Source organism: Neofelis nebulosa, chromosome 1, assembly GCF_028018385.1.
Source record: "Neofelis nebulosa isolate mNeoNeb1 chromosome 1, mNeoNeb1.pri, whole genome shotgun sequence".
NCBI classification, from domain to species: Eukaryota; Metazoa; Chordata; class Mammalia; order Carnivora; family Felidae; genus Neofelis; species Neofelis nebulosa.
In genome coordinates this window covers 229,595,351-229,609,678 of record NC_080782.1, presented here as the reverse complement: position 1 = coordinate 229,609,678, position 14,328 = coordinate 229,595,351, and the positions used below count along the sequence as shown (strand labels likewise).

The 14,328-nt window shown below is 37.5% G+C and overlaps 1 protein-coding gene across 10 annotated transcripts in view; it reads left to right on the top strand.

Annotated features, from left to right (window-relative positions):
• The window catches only part of NBEA (neurobeachin), a 681,254-nt gene that overhangs the window by 565,839 nt on the left and 101,087 nt on the right, over positions 1-14,328 (top strand). For all 10 annotated transcript variants that reach the window (XM_058687599.1, XM_058687578.1, XM_058687548.1 and 7 more), the window contains one exon: positions 7,709-7,821. In XM_058687599.1, coding sequence (XP_058543582.1) covers positions 7,709-7,821 — 113 coding nt within the window. The remainder of the gene's footprint in view (positions 1-7,708; positions 7,822-14,328) is intronic.

Below are 14,328 nucleotides of genomic sequence, written 5' to 3'. Positions count from 1 at the left end.
GCTTGAGAGATCTATCAAGGCTAATTGTCTACCATATGTCATGTATGGGCATAAGATTTTTTTCCTTGGCTGTGTTAACTATTTGGAGCTGTTGTATATAAAACTGGAAGACAGGGTGATATACCTCACTCACACAGTTCAGTTTCCAGTCGAGCTGGCATTTATATTAAACTGTTCTGCCATTCTAAGGTGGGTTTCTTGCTGTCTTTCTGGATGGAATGTGGTCTAGTTCATTGTTCTAAAGGACTCTTCTAGTCTCCATCCCTTCCCACTACATTTCACTGATGTCAGATACACTTCCCACAATATGGTCCAGTACCGCCTATAACCACCGCCTACCCCATGCCTGTTGCTGTCTGGGAGTTTCTTTCTCTGTCAAGCTCTGGAAAGATTGCAGTCTGGATAAGATAACATTGTGTTCCCATCTGTAAGCTATACCTGAGCAATACAGACACTGTTTTTTTTCCTGGTTGGGACAGTCTTTGGGTTTCTGAGCCAGAGCATGCAGATCCTAAGGGATGTCTCAGTGTCATTCTACTCTCTTTTGAATCACTGGGGTCTGTTTCATTTGATGACATAAAGAATGTATAGGCCACTGGCTTTTTAAAAAAAGAATTCATTGGGCCTTTCCTTTATAATGATCATATCTAAACATTGAAGCCCGTCTGTTGTAGACGGCGGGATAAAATGAAGTATAAAATTGGGACTAGGAGCTCAGAGCACTTACAACTGGATGGGTAAATGAACTATACATAAATAAGAGAGCATTTTAAGACAGCTGATGTTAAGTGCTGAATAAGTGCTGTAAATAATGAATGCTCTGAGAGCTAAGCAGAGTGGAGGAATTTTAAATATGTGTTTGTCTGGGGAGGAAAAAAAGAGCAGAGCTTTACAAATATTTCTGCCGGTTGGACATGTGATGTGTTCAGTGGACACGGGTATCGTATCTTGGCTCAGAGCAGAGAATATTGGAACTATCGGTAAGAGCCAGATTGTAAAGAGCCTAATCTTAGACTCTTAAGAGGTCAGTATGGTTTTGGAGTAGAAGGGGACACAATATAGAGTTTTAGGAAAATGAAACTGATGACTGTATGTGGCCTGAATCGGAAATGAGATAGCCTACAGTTAGGGAGAGCTGTTGATAGGAGTGTATTATCTAGGTCTCTAGATATGAAGCCAATGTGTTCAGTTTTTTAGTAAATAGTCGCTGAACACACACTCTGGTTCTGACACTGCAGAGGAAACTAGAGTGTGGTTTCTGCCTTTGAAAAGATGATGGCGTAGTTGGCAAAACACATACGCACACCAGCAATTCCACGAAAAAGTGATAATTATTAGAACAGGAGAACATACAAAGCCATTTGGGGTCACAGAACTAGAAGGCATTACTTGTAACTAAGAGATCAGGGAAAGCTTTTCATAGGTAACACTTAAATTGAAAAGTATAATATAAGAAGTCACTGGAATCACGTCTGTAGGGGAGTGAAGAAAGTGGAACTCAGCAGAAAGAGAAATTGAAGCCCAAGGCAGTGCAGAAAAGGCAAGGGAGACAGGAGCTAGAAGTTCAGAGTTGTCTTGCCTTGAAGCAAGGTGGCCAGGCCTTCATTACCTCCTCCACACTGCTATCGCTGGATGCAGACTCCTGGGAAGGAGACAGGATCTTGCGTGAGAGGGCTTTCTTCTGATGCTGGCGACTCCTGGAGAGGGACTTGGCCGAGCACCACCAGCCACACGGTCAACACCAGCAACATGGCCACCAAGCCAGCATCCTCCAGGATACCAGTGGTTCTCAGAATCACCTGGAGGGCTTACTAAAACAAGGATCGTTGAACCCCATCCCCAGAGCTTCTGACTCAGTAGCTTGAGGGTGGGGCTCAAGAATTTGCATTCCTAACAAGTTTCCAGGTGATGCTGATACCACTGGTCTAGGGCCCACACTTTGAGAACCATTGCACCACCTCTATATTCCTTAAAAGGTATAGCCCTTAGAGGGGGGCTACTGGGTAACTCAGTCAGTTAGGCATCTGACTTTTGACCTCTGCTCGGGTCATGATCTCCCGGTTCGTGACTTCGAGGCCCTCATCAGGCTCCATGCTGACAACGTGGAGCGTGCTTGGGATTCTCTTTCTCTGCTCTCCTCCACTCTGTCTCTCTCAAAGTAAATAAACTTAAAAAAATAAATAAAAGATATACCTAAAGATAATTGTATTCATCCTCCATAGCACTCATATCTTCTATAGCACTGTCTATATCATATATTTTGGCATTTATGCTAATTTGTCCATAGCATTTTATGTGTATATTTCATCTCTCTAATGAGATTATGAGATTGCTACAGAAAAAAAGCAAGTTTTGCTAAGTAAATACCCATTAAATTGAACTGATTTATACTTAGGCTTTGCAAGTGTTTTGCTCGATTGTGTGATCTGTTATATGAATTTATGAGAATTGCTGGATGAGAGATTCTTTAAATTTCCTGGATTAAAGAGAATATTTACAAAGTGGCTGGGTGGCTCAGTGGGTAACACTTGATCTGATTCTTGATCTCGGCTCAGGTTGTGATCTCACAGGTTTGTGAGTTCGAACCCTGCATCAGGTTTTATGCTGACAGTGTAGAGCCTGCTTGGGATTCTCTCTCTCCCTCTCTCTCTGCCACTCTCTCTCAAAATAAATACATAAACTTAAAAGAATGAAAAATAAAGTAGAAAAGTTACAGGATGGGAATCTGGAAAGAAGATTGGCTTCACATTTTTAAAAATACAGGCTAATGTGACTTAGTAAATTTACATTTTCTGTAAAAAAGCATTTTGGTTCCTGTCTTACACTCTCAGACTCAACCTTTTTTCTCCAAAATATTGTTTTAGCATGACATATAGAATACATTTATGCCCCATTTCTTGTTCTTCATATTTTGAGGTCTGTCATACTTGGCCAATTTTGCTTTTCTCCTTTTAAGATGCTTTTAAAAATAAGATTCTGTATAAAGCATACAGCAACAGTGTCTTAGTATTAATGCATTATTAGATTTTTTTAGACCCTCATGTGATACATGTATATATACATAATTGCATATAAATAAGCACACATTTTATTATATATAGGTGAGTTTTGTAAAGATACTTTACATGAAAAGTTTATCAAAAATTCTGAAAACATACTATTTTTAAAAGACACCTAAAAACTCACAGATGTTTTCATGGCCTTTATTTTGTTCTCCTTATAAATCTAATAAATATTCATTATAGAAAATAGGAAATATAAATGAACTCACTCATAAGCCTAGCCGTATATATCACATTAACAATTTTGGTGGCCTTTTTCTTTTTTCTTTTTCCATGTGTGCCTGTCTCATTGGGAACCTGCTATTTTCGGATTCTCTTTTTTTGATTTCATTAAATGTTCTTGGGAAGACATGATTTTTAAAACTGCATGAAAGTCCAGCTCAGGACTCTGGTATAATTTATGTAACTATTTCTGAAACACATGGTTTTGTTTTGTTTTGTTTTGTTTTGTTTTGTTTTGTTTTGTTTTCAAGGAACATTACGTTTTGGAAGATTTACGTAGAAGAATTTTTTCTTTTCTTTTTTATTTTTTTTACATGTAGAAGAATTTTAATAATGCTTAGAGTTCAAATAAAATATGGTTTCAACCTTTAATTCCTGGAGTTGACCCGATTTCTGTTCATTGTGTTCTGAAAGATACAACCTATGCCTCATTTTATACCTTATTAGATACTACCATGAACAAGATGTTAAAACCTGGCATTCTTGCATTTAAGAAAATTCAGAGTGATTGCTAACATAGCTTTGTCTAAATGATTCTGTTAGGTCTGAGGATTTTTCTAAAGGTTTTCGAGTTGTGTTTCATATGATCAGCTAATGAATTCAGCACAACTTCCCCAACCCCAACCTTTTTCTCCTGTTTAGCATTTTCCACTTTTTTACTCTGTGATGTACAAGCCCTCCCTGGTTAATTATGTATATATTTAGCTACTGCATGTGTTGGGCTTATTATTGTCATCTAATTAGATGTAACTTGAACTGCTTGCTTCTAGAAAAATCATTAAAAATTCTTTCCTAATGACCTAGAGATGACAAAATGTCTGTAAAGTGTGAAGAAGCAGACAAGCACAGGAACATCGCTCTTAAAGAGTGTTAATCCAGATGCTGCAATCATCTAATTAAACAATATTTTGCTGTCATTAACATTTTCACCAAGGAATTGCAGTTATAATTTCTTTGTCAGCTGTCTCTAGATCACTTTACCTTCAAAACTAAAGTGCCATATAAAAACATTAAATTGGATGGTTTAATTAAAAAGTTTTTTTCTTTAAATGAAGAAACATATCCAGTGTTTCTGAGATCTCATTTACTGTGCTTCACTTTTATTGTTTGAGTAGATTAGTGTCATAGGCTTGCAATATTTAATATTCATCTTCTAAGATAAAACCTTATGAGCATAGTTAGTAAAAAAAAAAAAAAATCAGCACTTACCACTGCTGGAAAAAAAAGAACCCTACCAATTACAGCATAAGGTTATTTACTAAATTTCAATTATCCTTAAAAAAAAAAAAACCCAAAATATAAAAAACAAAAAAACAGAACAGTTGATAAGTAGGTTCCTCCAAGTGCCAGAACCTAATAGATATTACTTTGGAAACATTTCATTTTTTTTTTAATTTAGTAAAGTCTTTTTGTTTGTTTGTTTGTTTCACTAAGGTGTTTAGTAAAATAATTAAGTAACATGCTAATTTATGAATGCAGAATCCCAAAGTACCATTTAATTATTCTTTTTCATCCATGTGATTTTTAAATACATTGTACATTTTTCATTTAAATAAAAAATATCCATATTGCAAGGCTTTTAAGTGAAAATTTTTATTTAAAAAGGTTTGACTATAACTGTATAAGTACATTTATTTATAAAATTTTTTTGTATTTATTAGAATTTAAATGGTGCTATCAGCCTTCGTAATTTAAATATTGCTAAGTTTTCCTAAGAATTTATTTTGAAATAACCTTCCAAAGATCACTAAAAGTGAATTACAAAACATGTTGCAGAGAGCAATTTCATAAACTGTGAGTGTTGGCATCCATCAATGTTGTGTGTGCATTTTAAAGATAATGCTTGCTTTCTTTGTTCTTTTTCCAGAAATACTATTCTATCATTTCCTATATTAGAAAGTCACTTCTATTAAAAAGCTGGTATCTTCAAATATGGTCTCTATTTTTATGCTGTTTGCATTTATATGATACATTTAAGTACTGAGTCAAGAGAAATTGGCTTTTTATTTATTTTATCTTGAGAGATTTTTTTTCCCCTTAGTGTATATGGTATAAAACTTTATCAGAAAATTTAAAAACAATTATATCTAATTTTCAACTAATTCATTTTTATGAATAATATAAATGTATGTTACATAAATAATAGCAACATTATTCTATGAAAATACACTCATTTAGTGGAAGACCTATTTTTCATTGAAACCGACAGATTTTTAAGTAGAATGGTAACCCAGAAAACGACAGAGCCTTAAATATGCCATGGGCCCAGTTAGAATCCCAGAAATAGCTCTGCTTAACCAATGTAGACTCTCTGTCTATATTCCACGTGTAGGAAAAAATATGGATAGTAATCAGGTGTCCTAGGTTAACATATACATGAGCTGTCAATAATACATTTAAATTTTTATACTTTTATACTTTGTACTTTGCAGTGATACTGGTTTGGCAGAAAATGTGCATGCACAAGACTTTAATAAAGGTTCCAAATTCTTATTTATTCTCATCAGTATTATTCTTCCCAGTAGACTTACACACATAAAACAGGTGCATTCATTGGCCAAGCTGTCTAGCTGCAGACATTTTCCTCATGGTTCACCATGTCACTCTGTCTCATATGTAGTGCATTGCCTTTGCATGGTCCTCATCCGCCAAGAGACCATCCTGCAACTTTCCTTTTTCTCTTGGCTGTTTGTTCACCTTTTAAAATTTGGTTCATTTTATGCCATTTTTATCATATGTGTATTCATTCCTTCCACAGACATTTATTGGCAAACAGTGTGTTTGAGATTAAAAACGAAACAAAACCCTAGACTCTACATTCGTGAGTGTGCAGAGTAATGGGGAAGCAGACAAGTAAACGTGCATTAAGGGCAACTTACATCTGTGTGAGTGCTGTGGTGGGGGAAGGTAGGGGAGCCCGAAGCTGCCCCTCACCTCATTCCGGGGAAATGCTGTCTACAGGTCACCTACGTCTATAATACGTACCGACATCAATGCACACACCTAAAACAATATGTCATTTTTGTTGTAAAATCTAGATTCACAGGTAAAATAGTCACCCAGTAAAATGTGTATGAAATGAATGAATTAGTTTGATCTGATGCTTGCAATAGCACATTTAGTTCTCCCTTGGATTATAGTTCGCTTTTTTTTTTCTATTTCACAATCACAATTACCAATTGCTGCAGGAAGTAGGTATCATTTAATGACAATTCTTGACGACAAACGATAACGTATGCGTATCTATGTTACTGTCGTGCTATATGTGGTGTGTGCACTAAAGCATTCTGGATGAAATCCATACAAATGGATATAAATTATATTAAATCCATGTAAACCATCACGAAGTACTGGTGAAATCACTCTTTTGTATGAATTTGAATGGAAGTTTAGAAAGTTGCCCATGATCAGATTATGACATATTTTTACCTAAAAAACAAAAAACAAAAACAAACAAACAAAAAAAAAAAACTTGTCCAACAAAAGTTTTCTTTGGCCCCTGTTTCTTTAATAGCGATTCTCTTAATTCCCTCTGCTCACATGTTATTTCAGTACCAGTTTATGAGGGCAAGCCAATGCTGTGCTTTCACTAAACTTTCCACCTTCCCTCTGTGCTTCAGTGAAACTCGTAAGTCATTCTAGGAAAAAATAAACGGCAAACCCAACCAAAGGTCCAGCAGTTGTCCCCTAAAGTGAAATAACATAATCCATAATGTGTGGGACATCTGCCTCTGAACTTTTTCATTCTGGCTTCAGAGTACTCCCGTGAGCCCTTCTCAAGTGATCCTTAGAACCCTTGGTATAAGCTCAATGTAGCATTCTGTACACTGGCAATATAATTTCTAGGTATATAGTCATTGGAGTAGAATACCGTCACATAACCTGCAAATGTACAGGTCGGCAGGAGGACCTCATCCATGATCACTTTTAGGAATCTTCACCAGCAGGGAGGGCTCTGCTCTTCAGGCCGGTCATATCGTCATCACAGCCGGCAGCGAAGCAATGGAGAAGGGAGGCGCCCGCGTGGCGGCGGGTTGTAGTGGGTCAAGACTAGGAGTGGGGCAAATCACTTCTGCTCATGTTCTATAGATTCGAACCTCTGAGTGCCATGCCCACAGCTGCCTGTGAGGAAGGTTGAGAAATGTGGTCTAGCCCAAGAAGATAAATCAATGACGATCAATAGCTAACAGTCTCTCCCACAAGCTTCTATTATGAAAAGTCATTCTAGTTACTCGTTTCTTAATTATTATTGAGTGAATTCACTTGAAACACATTGTTGCTAGAGTGCTTTTTATTAAACAAAGACGCAGTTCAATAAACAAGTTACTGTTTTCTGAAATCCAATAGTTTCCTTATATAAGAACAGAAACGATTTCATAAGCAATTCGTGCGTACAGATTTTCATTTCTCTTTTTCTTTGCTAGGACGGACATATAATGACCTGAACCAATATCCCGTGTTTCCATGGGTATTAACAAACTACGAATCAGAAGAATTGGACTTGACTCTCCCAGGAAACTTCAGGGATCTATCAAAGGTAACTTTGTTAATTTTCTTCATAAGACTTTATTCTAAAAGCGTTCCTACCAGGTATATTTGTAAGAAGTAAACCTGCATCTTCTTTTGTGGTCTGTGACTAAAGCACATCAATTCTTAGCATAGGAACTAAGCTGTAAGAGGATAAATTAGTACTAGCATAGACAAAATGAAATGCATACTTGAGAAAAAGCAGATGTAAGGAGAGGTTGCTCACATATCCTTGGTTTCAAAGGTCAAGGTAAAAAAAAAACCTGAAATTAGAACAAAATATTATGGTAAATTATTTCTATGATGTATTTCTTAGGTGATAAGACATATCATCTTGACCATCTGCACACACACACGCTATGTAGGGAAACATAATAGTGAAAAAAAGTAGGGCACAGTAATTTATCAAGGATCTGTTAAGATACAAGAGAGAAGATTTGGCCCCAAAAAATGGCAAGAAAAAATACATAATGGTGGATAAGAATAAAAAAGCAAGTTTTCGGTTAGTCTACCTCATTTATCCAGAGAAAACTTCAGTGGGTTACTAAATTATTTGAAGTGCAGTGAAAAATTAGGAACTAAGCCCCAAAATGCTTCTCTGGAGCCTAAGCTGCTGTCAGAGCCAGACCCTAAAGTTTACACATACCCTTCAGCCATTTTAAGCCTCAGCTCATTCACTCTGAATTTCGCTCTCTTTTCTATCATACTTTTTTTTTTTTTTTGAGAGAGAGAGAGAGAGAGAGAAAGAGAGCAGAGCATGAACGAGCATGCCAGCAGGGGAGGGGCAAAGAGAGAGGGAGAGAGAGAATCTTAAGCAGCCTCCAGGACCAGCACAGAGCTGACGTGGGGCCTGATCTCAGGACCGTGAGGTCACAACCTGAACCGAAATCAAGTGTTGGATGCTGAACCGACTGAGCTACCCAGGCGCCCCTCTACCATGCTTGGTTGTCCGCTTTAGCATCCTGCAGCAGGTTAGGGGCACACGTGTGTGCGTTTGGTTTGGGTGCAGGGAGGGCTGAGGGGCTCAGCAAGAGATGCATAAGCCCTGCAAGTCAGGGAAACATGCACTGTGGCCAATTTGAAAGTGATCCCACAGATAGTTTTTAACTCAGCACACCTTCTCTTGCCTCCTTTCTTACTTTTGGAAACTAGACCGACGAGGTTGAAGTTCTGTATTACACGGCTTACTAGCTGTGTGACCTGATGTCACTTTCTCTTAGCCTTGGTTTCCACATTCGTAATGCGAGAATAGTACCATCCTAAGCCACACGGTTGCTAAGATCAAATGACACATGCATTTAAAGAATGTGACACTGGTACTTGGCACATTGAAGCACTTCGTGACTATTAGCTATTATTATCATACGTGCAATATTTCTTAGCCTGTTTTTGAAGCCAGTGTACAAATATCTGCACATTCTTATCTGTCGTTCACTCTCTAGTTCTTTTATGTTTTGTGTGACCTCCTTATCGAATCTCTGTTGCTACCTCATTGCTAATTTTAGTTATGATGTTACAGGTTTGAAAGGGACCTGAAGAGACGAGTTAGCCAACATCTCACTGAGAATCACACATCTGGGAGAAAACAAAATGCTAGCAATTTAATTCTAATATGGTCTCAAATATAGTAATTTTTCCAGTCCAAAGGAACTGAACAAAAATCTCGCATCATTTACCATGGACGAGTAATTATTCAGGCCCAGGTAGATAGAAACAGTGTCCTTCATGGGGCCTGCCCTCCCGGAGCAAATATAGTTATAAAGTATCCGAATCATGAAACCATTCTCTGCAAAATTGAATGATAAGGTATGATATTTTACAGAGAACTACATGAGAGGCAATAGGCGGTAGTTAGGAAAGGGAACCCTGGAGCTAGACTGCCTGGGTTCACATCCTAATTCTGCCAACTTACTGGCTTCAGGGTCTTAGACAAGGTTAATTTTCGTTTTGCCTCAGTTTCTTCACCTGTAAAATAGGGGCAATAATAATAGATGTGTTGTGAGGATTTGATGAGTTAGTAAGTGTAAAGAACTTAGGAGAGTTCTTGGCATTTCAACATTAGCTAACACCGTATGTCTAAAGATAATGTAGTAAATCATTGATAGAGGTCATATACTTTGAATTATCTTTCAGATATTGACGATAAATAGAGATGCTATTACATTCATATTAGCATTAGAATGTGTGAAGATATGCATTTTTTGACATGACTTGCCAAGGTTGTGGTGGAATCTTTGGGTGTGAAACAAAACCAAACTAACTCATCAGTGTGAGGATGAAAACTGTCAAAATGCTTCTTTTACACCATCTTGTCTGCATATGTTTTATTTAGCATCACTCAAGTGGCTGTTATATGCTAGTCACTATAAAATACACATACAATAAAATTTGTAGTAGATTCTCAAGTAGTATGATATGCAGTATTAAAACCTCAAAAGCTGACTACCACTCTGGCTACTTTAGATTTTTTTTTAAGATTATTTTAAAAACAGGGCAAGAGGGTCTTTTGCTTTGAAATTAACTGGACTATTATGGCAGTAGGAAGCTTCTCAGTTAAGTTGCCTTTACTTCCTCCATTTATTCATTCATTTTTCAGTCAACAAATGTTTATCGTACCCCTGCTATATGTCAAGCACTGTACTGCATGAAAGAGTGTACAGGAGTTAATAAAACAGACTTAGTCTCAGCGCTTTTTGGAAAGAGTCCAGTCCAGAGCTGAGATGAAAACTCAGGTAGTTGCCAGAAATCTGAGGCCAGCATTTCTGACAATAGGTTGAGTGGGGACTGGACCAAATTGGAGAGTTCATGCTTAACTACTTGAAGACATTGGACTCAAATGTTCTTGAAACACTATCGCAACCAAAGAAAATACAGCCTTCATTATGATTAATATGGATTAGAGATGGCATATGGTAAAATATTTGCAAGTCATTGTAGATTTTTAATTTGCTCCTATAAAAAAGAGATGAATGAGGAGATCACTGTTTCTAAAGTAACTAGAATATGTAAACATTCTTCAGGTTTTTAGTGCTGATTCATTTAGTGTTCCTTTTGGCAGAGCATTTCCCTCTGTAACTCACCCATGCTCACCTGATTGTATATAATGTTAAATAAGTAGAAGGGGTAAACAAACAAGGTGACGTGAATACTAACTATACGTTCGCAAGCATGGAGTCCTTCGTGTTGCGAACATTTGAACCCATGAGCTCTTAAAAGATAGATAGCTTTTTTTTTCTGCTATGTTCCATGCTTTACTAATTTGTTCTTTATATTCTGTCAGACAAACATGATAGGAAAATGTTAGCAAATTAAAGACTCCTGATGTGTTAATAAATTACTCTTGCATTGTTCCCATGCTTCATTGAATTTCTTAATAGGAACTTCGTACAAATGGACTAGAAACCCAAAACTATCCTGTATAAAAATCATTAATAAACAAGATTTTAATGTATGAAAATATTTTATATACCTAATAGGAAAGTGACATTTGAAGTATAATATTATAATTGGAAGGACAAACTACTATAGTGAAATATAATAGTAATGAGATGACCATTAAGAAGGACATGAAAGTCTTATTGGTATAATCAATACTACAAATGAAATATTTAACACAGAATTTGTTAATCTTCAAAAGCTCAAGGAAGAATTGGAATATCTGAATGATGTTATTAACCAGGAACCTTCTAAAAGGTCTCTAAAAGCAAAAGAAGTGTTCGTAAACAAAGATTGGGACCCATGGAATAATTTCTAGCAGTGAATAATTCTACAATTGGTTTCAGTAAGCACCTTTTTTAAAAATTTTTTTTTAATATTTATTTATTTTTGAGAGAGAGAGAGAGACAGCATGAGAGACAGAGGGGCAGAGAGAGGAGGAGACACAGAATCTGAAGCAGGCTCCAGGCTCTGAGCTGTCAGCATAGAGCCCGATGTGGGGCTTGAACTCAGAGAGTGCAAGATCATGACCTGAGCTGAAGTCAGCAGCTTAACCAACTGAGCCACCCAGGCGCCCCGTCAGTAAGCACCTTTGAAGCCCCAAATAATTTTCATGTTCTTTATTGTATAAAAACCATAAGAAGCTGTGAGGGGTTCCTGGGTGGCTCAGTCAGTTAAGCATCCGACTTCGTACCCGTGAGATCATGACCTGAGCCGAAGTCGGACGCTTAACTGACTGAGCCACCCAGAAACCCCTCACAACTTCTCCAATCTTGCAGTTTGTGGGTTTGAGCCCTGCGTCGGGCTCTTTGCTGACAGCTCGGAGCCTGGAGCCTGCTTTCGATTCTGTGTCTCCCTCTCTCTCTGCCCCTCCCCACTCGCACTCTGTCTCTCTCTCAAAAATAAATAAACGTTAAAAAAATAAGCTGTGAAATATACAATCCCTAGAAAATTGAATTTTTTTCTTTCTTTATAATCCCACATTACACTGGCTTCATGAAATTCTATGTTGTTAGAACTTCTGAATGAAAGCTTAAGAAAACCCAGTTCATATTGGCTTGAACAATAAATCAGTGTTCTCACTGAAAATTCAGAGGCACGTTTGGTTTTCAGCGAGATCTTCAACAGTGATACATATAATAAAGGTTCTTTGGTTCTTTCCTTCTTCGGCTCTGCCTTCCCCACTTGGGCCTCAAAGTTCGTCTCCACTGAGTGGCCTCCAATAGCTCCAAGTACTCCCCTTCAAGTATTAAAATGGCTGTGTCAGTTGTTCTAGACCTCACATCATACAACCCAAAGGAAAAGAAAGCATCTCACCGAGTAGCGCTCATGGAAGACAGAAGAAACTTTTCTTTCCCAGAAATCCCAGAAAATGTCTCCTTATTTCTCACTGGTGCTGCTTAACAGGGAGGGGAATATGTTCACTGGACATGAAATAAGCCAGTCGTCTCCCATGGTTGGAGCCAAAGGTAGAGTCAGGATCACACAAGACATCTGTCAGGGAATGATGAGGTGAACGTTGACCAAAGGGAATTTGGATTTCCATTCCCTAAAGAAAGAGGACTTAGTTGTGGTCAGCTCTCTGTTATAAAGTGTCGAGTACATTGTATCTGAGTTTCTTCTCTTCTATAATCTAGAGAGTAGCAAATAAATTACAGGTTTGTTTGCACACGCTACTATATAAAAGGAGCTTTTGCAAGGTGCTAAGAGGACCTTAATGTATAGTCCTCACCCTGGAGGAATATTCACTTGTTATGAGGGGAAAAAAGCCAATAGGCAATGGGTTTTTATTACATGCATACAATTTTAGTAGATGAACATCAGGTGGAATCAGAGATAAATTTGCCATAAAGCTAATGAAGCTTAAACTTTAAGGCCCCTCATGTTTCAGGGGCTTCCTATGCCTTGCCCCTCATTTTACGCTCATAGGCATAGGTTTATTTTCATAGAGAGCCCCCCTCCAACAAATTCCTAAGCCCTCTGGACTTCTTTTTCCTCTTCTTTAAAGTGAACACAGTACTATTTACATAATAGGGTCGTTGGAAGAATTAAACGCACTAAGGTAGGAAAAGCACGTAGCGTAAAATCTAGCACACGGGTAGGATTCAGTGACTGGTAGCTACAAAACACATTTCTATAACTGTCAGCTGAGGGCTCACTGTCTTTTGGTACGATCGAAAAAAATAGAGAGAAAGATGGTTTGATTTAATTTTGTTCTAATAAAATAAAAAGCAATACCTTTTAATAAGATACAGAGTCATGGGGCACCCTGGGTGGCTCAGTCGGTTAAGCGTCCAACTGGCTCAGGTCATGATCTCGCAGTTTGTGGGTTTGAGCCCCGTGTCGGGCTCTGTGCTGACAGCTCGGAGCCCAGAGCCTGCTTCGGATTCTGTGTCTCCCTCTCTCTCTCTGCCTCTCCCCTGCTTGCACCCTGTCTCTATCTCAAAAATAAATAAACATTTAAAAAAAAAGATGCAAAGTGATATTCTCATGCAGAAAGTAATTGCTTTTCATCTCTTTAAATTGTCAAATTATCAAAACCTTAAACATCCAGATACTGAAGTTAAATGTTTATTGAAACTTGAGATGCACATTTATTTAGACTGAAATATTTTCTGACATTTATAATATTCATATTCTTTCTTTAACCCAGTTAATTGAACAAAGAGCACAGGAACAGTGAAAGTTCTTTATCAGTAAAATTTATTAGACCCCTCATTTTGATTAGCCTTCACAGGTTGTAGTGTTATGTATTACCTGTACAAGGTAGAGGTTATGTTTATTGTTTGGCATGACGGACAGCAAATGAAACAATGTGTCATTGACTTATCTTTTCAGTACTCAACCAGTAGTGGGTGTCGACAATTTTTCCCTCCATGTATACAGATTTTCCTTATGGAGATGCAACGTTGTGGTGAAATCTATCTTAAAACATGATATATGCTAATGATTCAGTTATTCACATATACTCACACGAACCTTGCTCTTAAATTACAGTGGTTACATGGCTTTGACATGAAGCACAGCCTCTGCTCATTAAAGTGTAAATGGAATTTTCCTATTTCCCAGTCATGCCCTCTGA